The 6,332-nt window shown below is 41.3% G+C and overlaps 1 protein-coding gene across 1 annotated transcript; it reads left to right on the top strand.

Annotated features, from left to right (window-relative positions):
• Positions 1-841: 841 nt before the first annotated feature.
• On the top strand, positions 842-5,291 carry OXSM (3-oxoacyl-ACP synthase, mitochondrial). The gene is made up of 3 exons (XM_032860990.1): positions 842-931; positions 1,476-2,583; positions 4,839-5,291. Exons 2-3 carry the CDS (start codon positions 1,604-1,606, stop codon positions 5,239-5,241), a joined length of 1,383 nt encoding a protein of 460 aa, XP_032716881.1. The 5' UTR covers positions 842-931; positions 1,476-1,603; the 3' UTR covers positions 5,242-5,291.
• The last annotated feature ends 1,041 nt before the right edge of the window (positions 5,292-6,332 follow it).

Raw genomic sequence — 6,332 nt, forward strand, 5'->3', positions numbered from 1 at the left:
ATAAATATCTTGCTGCTTTCTTTCTTTTTAATATTTCATGTTATATTTTCCTTTATAGATTTACAGCTCTAAACAAATGAAGTTACTGTATTTTTTAGACACTTAGCAATAAATGTCTACAATTTCTATTTTTGTCTCCATTGTTGTTAGACATTACACATGGCATTTGGAGCCCTGCCCCAGAACCAGTAATTTTTAAAAAAGTAAAAACGCTTTATTATTACAAAAGTATTATTTATTGTAGACGAGATAGTAAATAAGACTAAGCAAAAATGGGGGAACTTCACAATCATTGTACATCCTTGCAGATCTTAAAAAATACACACACACACATATATACACACACACATATTTTAAAAGTTATATATACTATTTTGTAACCTGTATCTCCTAACATGGTTTCAACATCTTTCCACATAATATTCACTTACAAAATTATTTTAAATGGCTGCACAGCTTTTAGATGTACTACAATAACCCATTTCCAGATGTCGGGCACTTTGGTTAGTTCTCCTTTGCTATTATAAACCATTTCGGGAGGTAGAGTATGAACTTTGAGGCTACAACAATTTCCTTAATTCTTTCCAAGGATTTCAGTAGACTATGATTGCGTCCCTTTTCCCAGCAGATAGAAATATTTGGACATCATCATTACTCCCCTCCCCTCGCCAAAATCCTTTTCTGATGGGCAAAAAAATCTGTCTCATCACGTCCCAGGAACGTTCTTGGTTATCATCCAGTCACTGAGATCGGCAGAGGGGCCTTTCCACCCCCGCAACCGGAGCCTTGCCGCCCGCGGTCTGACCTCCACCAAGGTGACGCGGAAGAACGGCCCCCGGCCGCACCCAGCTCAGACACAGCGCTTGCGCGCGCATGAGCGGACGGGCGTGTGGAGACAGCGGCTGCGCGGCCGGCGTGAGGCTTCGTGAAGGTATCAGCTGCTGGCTACGCTTTTCCTTCTGCTCCTCCACCGCCACATCGGGTGTGGGTTGAATCGGGGAGGGGGAGTGTGATGGCCTGGGCCTGCTTTCCTTTCCTCTGGGCGTGCTTTCTTCGGGGGGCGTGTGTGGTGGTGCTTGAGAGGCGGTGTGGGGAGTTGGCCACGCCCCCTCACTCCCAAGCCCCGCCCTGGGTTAAAGCCCTAGTTTTCACCATGCTTTTGAAGACCAATAAAGTTCACCTACCCCCGCCTCAAGAGAATAGGCCCTGGTGTTTTTTGTGTCATCGACACCAGAAATACTCCTTGGAATAAGGCCTCAGTAATCCTAATAAAGGATGCTTTCTGCAGTCCATAAAAGGCTGGGACTGCCTGTTTTTCGTGGTGTAATTCTGTTGTGAACTGAATGAATCATTTCGCCTCTTTGTCTTAGACTATCTGAGGGTACTTAACAGTCTAAAAAGGGAACTCCAAACGGTTTGATGATAAGTCTAAATTAAAGTGATGTTAACGTTGTTTTTCCTGTCTTCATTAACAGCTCACACCGAGCGCCAGAAGGAAATCGGCTATCGTTTGTTAGGCCTATAAAGTATTTAAACAACAGTGATTGCCTCCAGGACGTGTTGTGATCTGTTACAGGAATGTGTTTCTGATCGAATCTCAATCATGTTGTCAAACTGCTTGCAAAATTTCTTAAAAATGACAAGCCCTCATGTATATCCAAGATTATGCCAGCGACTAATAGGAAGTAAAAGGAGGTTTTCCGGAACTGTGCCAACGTTCAGATTTCGTAGGCGGGTTGTCATTACAGGCATTGGCTTAGTGACTCCTCTGGGTGTTGGAACTCAGCTGGTATGGGATCGTCTCATCCGAGGAGAGAGTGGAATTATTTCATTGGTCGGTGAGGAGTATAAGAATATCCCTTGCAGTGTTGCTGCTTATGTGCCAAGAGGTGGTGATGAAGGTCAGTTCAATGAACAAAACTTTGTGTCCAAATCCGATATCAAGTCCATGTCTTCTCCAACCGTTATGGCCATTGGGGCTGCAGAGTTAGCCATGAAAGATTCTGGCTGGCACCCTCAATCAGAAGCTGATCAAGTGACTACTGGAGTTGCAATTGGCATGGGAATGGTTCCTCTTGAAGTTGTTTCTGAAACTGCTTTAATGTTTCAGACGAAAGGTTATAGTAAAGTCAGCCCATTCTTTGTCCCTAAGATTCTAGTCAATATGGCAGCAGGCCAGGTCAGCATTCGATATAAACTCAAGGGCCCCAATCATGCAGTGTCTACAGCCTGTACCACAGGAGCTCATGCTGTGGGAGACTCCTTTAGATTTATAGCCCATGGTGATGCTGATGTGATGGTGGCTGGAGGTACGGATTCTTGCATTAGTCCTTTATCTCTTGCTGGGTTTTCCAGAGCCCGTGCTCTGAGCACAAACCCTGATCCTAAGTTGGCATGTCGACCATTTCACCCCAAAAGAGATGGTTTTGTAATGGGAGAAGGTGCAGCTGTGCTGGTGCTGGAAGAATATGATCATGCCATGGAACGAGGGGCGCGGATCTACGCAGAAATTTTGGGCTATGGACTCTCAGGTGATGCTGGTCACATAACTGCGCCTGACCCTGAAGGAGAAGGTGCCTTAAGGTAAAGACTTGTTTTGGTTTTTTAATTTATAGATGTATTTACCTATTTGAGCGAGCGCACAGGGGTGGGGGTGGGAAGGGCAGAGGGAGAGGGAGAGAATCCCAAGCAGACTCCACATTGATGCAAGGATCCCAGGATCCTAGGACCCCAAGATCACAACCTGAGCTGAAACCAAGAGTGGGCTGCTCAACCCACCGTACCACCCAGGTGCCCCAAGACTAGTTTTATTTAAAATATTTCTTCAAAAAAGACATTTTATTAGACTTTCAAATTAGGGAGTCCAGTATTGTAGTATCTGCCTGTGGTGTACACTGTCTTTGATGTTTTTCCATTTTAGACTAAAAACGGTTTTGAATTCTTTGCTTTAACATATTTGAAATATTTGAAAGCATTTGAGCATCCTTAACAGAAACTGGATTTTAGTTAAGGCATGTAAAGTTGTGAAGAGGGCCGTGTGTGTCTTCACCAATTTTTCATACTTCCAGTTGTGTTTAACAGCTGTCAGAGTGCTCCCTCCCACAGTCCTCCTCTTTGGCCCTTCATCATCTCAGAGAGCAAAGTCAACCCTTTCTTCTAGTTGTGTCTGGTCTCTGTGCCATTTCAACCGGGTTCTGCTGTTACTAAATCAGTACTTTCTAACTTTTCACCACCCAGGGATACCAGGGATATTAAAATGCAGACTCTGACTCTAGGCCTGGGGTAGTGCTAGAGATTCTGCCTTTCTTTTCTTTTCTTTTTTTTTTTTTTTTTTTTTTGAGATTCTGCCTTTCTAACAAGCTCAGTGGACGCTGATGCTGCTGGTTTGAGAACCACAATTTGAAAAGCAAGTTGATATCGCAGAAGAGATAAGTTAAAAAAAATCCCTGTTAATGTGTTAGCTAATGGATTAGCCTGCTTAGATCATATTATGTTTTAACCAGTTTACTTGGCCAGGGGTTGGCAGACCTTTTCTGTAAAGGCACAAATAGTACTTTCAGCTTTGTGGGCGATAGGGTCTCTGTCACAATTATTCAAATCTGTCTTCTAGTGCGAAAGCAGCCATAGACAATATATAAATGAATGGACGTGCTCCAGTGAAGCTACAGTTGACCTTTGAACAATGCAGGGGTCAGGGGCACTGGCCCGCTGTGCAACCAAAAATTCCATGTATAACTTTTGACTCCTCCCAAACTTTACTCATAGGCTACTGTTGACAAAAAGCCTTACTGATAACATAAACAGTCAATGAACATGTATATTGTTTTCTTATAATAAGGTAAGCTGGAGAAAAGAGAAAGTTGTTTAGAAAATCATAAGGAGGAAAAAATACATTTACAGTACAGTAGTATAAAAAATCCACATTTAAGTGGACCCACACTCTTCAAAGCCATATTATTCAAGGGTCAACAGGCATCTGGCCAGGGCCATAGTTTACTGGCCCCTGAATTATGCTTTTGAGTTTTAGCAAATAGTTGTTGGTGCTAGAAGTGTCAAACAGTAGCCAGCTAGATGAAGAACTAGTTATATTTAGGTGAAACCCTTCATCACACTTCAAATTACTCCCGGAGCTACCTCTTAAGGAAATATATGCCGTCCAGAGATCAGGAACTGAAACAGAAGGTGTTGACATTGATGATGTTTTCAAAGATTCTTTTAGAGAAATGTTTTATTTTCTGATTTGTTTGTTTGTTTTTGCTTGGTGTTGTACTTCATTTATTTAGCATTCTTACAGCCTAAATAGAATTTCGGAAAGTTATTTGAAGCACCAAAGTAATGGTGCAGCCATTTTTAGATTATTGAGAAATATGCCAAGTTTTACATTTAAATGTGCAAGAAAAAATTAAAACACAGTTATAAAATTTTTTACCACATTTGGAATCACTACATACACACATACACACACATACACACACCCCCCCATTGATAAAAAATTCCTAGAAGAAAAACTATTCTAGGCTTGAGTCAACATGGTTTTTCCTCCAGAGAAAAATACCAATTCAAATAAATGGAAATATATTTTGTTTGAGATTATAAAACCTGTAGGCCTGTGTGTTTATCTCAAGGTGTTGAATCAGTCCAGGGTATTGGGGGTTACTCCTTATTCCCATGCAGGTGGCATTTTAATTCATCTGGTAATCCAAGTTGGGGTTCTGTTATTAGAGGAAAGGATTCTCTTCACCCAGCATATATGTTTATTTTTTTCTTATAAGCCATATAAATACTCCTGTGTTCAAATTAAACTTAGTTCTGATGAACTTCTTTCCTTATTTTATTAGATGTATGGCTGCAGCTGTAAAAGATGCAGGTGTACAACCTGAAGAGATATCCTATGTCAACGCGCATGCTACTTCCACCCCATTGGGAGATGCTGCTGAAAACAAAGCTATCAAACATCTTTTCAAAGACCATGCACCTGCCCTTGCAGTTTCTTCAACTAAAGGAGCCACGGGACATCTGTTGGGAGCTGCAGGGGCAGTTGAAGCAGCTTTTACTGCTTTGGCTTGTTATTATCAAAAACTACCACCTACTTTAAACCTGGATTGTACAGAACCAGAATTTGATCTCAATTATGTTCCACTAAAGGCACAGGAATGGAAAATTGAGAAAAGATGTATTGGACTCACCAATTCCTTCGGTTTTGGTGGTACTAATGCAACACTTTGTATTGCTGGCATGTAGGACAAATAATTTGTAATTAAATATGATTTTTTAAAAAAATATGAACTATATTAAATGGAGAAATAAATGTTTACATAAATATATCAATATGTATCTATATATTGATCTGTATCAATACCCAGATACCCTTCATCTGTGTCAGGGTTTTTCAACGCTGCCACTATCGATATTGTGGACAGGATAATTCTCTGTTGGGGTAAGGGGAAGCTGTCCTATATATTACAGGATGCTGGGCAGCATCCTCACCTTTACCCACTAGATTTCAGAGGCACCATCTTCTCTAGTTGTGACAAACAAAAATGTCTCTAGACATTGCTAGGTGTTTTCTGGGTGGCAAAATGGTCCCCATATGAGAACCACTGATCTCTATTTTCCTAATACTCTAGGTCAAACAATTCTTTGATGTTTCACCTGCTCTTGTATCTTCCAATAACATTTGGTGAGTAGCTGTTCTGTGCTAGGCTAGGTTGTTGCATTGCACAACTCTAGGCTTACATTCCCATACAACATAAGGAGAAGGAAGACACATATAACTGGGAGTTTGCCTCACTGATCAACATTCTTTGAATAAGCAGTCAGCCAGCAGCAAACTAGTTACCCTTCTATCCAGCTAGCTCTCTTTTCTTCGTATTATCTATACAGAGATGCAATAAATTAGTGGAATTTCCCTAAATGTCCAAGTCATGAGTTCTCTGAAAGAAGGAAGTAAAATTGGTTTGGTGTTTCTTACTCCTTTTGTAATTATGGTGGCATCTAGTGATTAATGGAGATAAAGTTTCTTGGGAAGTGGAGCAGAACTTGTTGGTGACTTAAGCCACATTACCTCAACCCACCTTTATTATAGCTATGGTAGATAATTTTTGTGTCTGCTTCTAATGTCCCTCACAAGTGCTGGTGGTGTCTCTAATTTTCCACGCTGGGGCTTTTTCTAAAGATCTTTTGGGATCTCATTCATCCCCATCTGGCTGGAAGTATTGGGAAAGGGATAGGGACAAGCTCCCTAGAGCAGCAGTCAATACCAAAAAGAATGGGATTAGTGGTTAAGTGTGTCAGCCTCCTCCCAGAGGGATATCTAATGTTCTCCCCAGTTC

The sequence above is a fragment of the Lontra canadensis genome, unplaced genomic scaffold (genome assembly GCF_010015895.1).
Source record: "Lontra canadensis isolate GAN:19392208 unplaced genomic scaffold, GSC_riverotter_1.0 scaffold20, whole genome shotgun sequence".
NCBI classification, from domain to species: Eukaryota; Metazoa; Chordata; class Mammalia; order Carnivora; family Mustelidae; genus Lontra; species Lontra canadensis.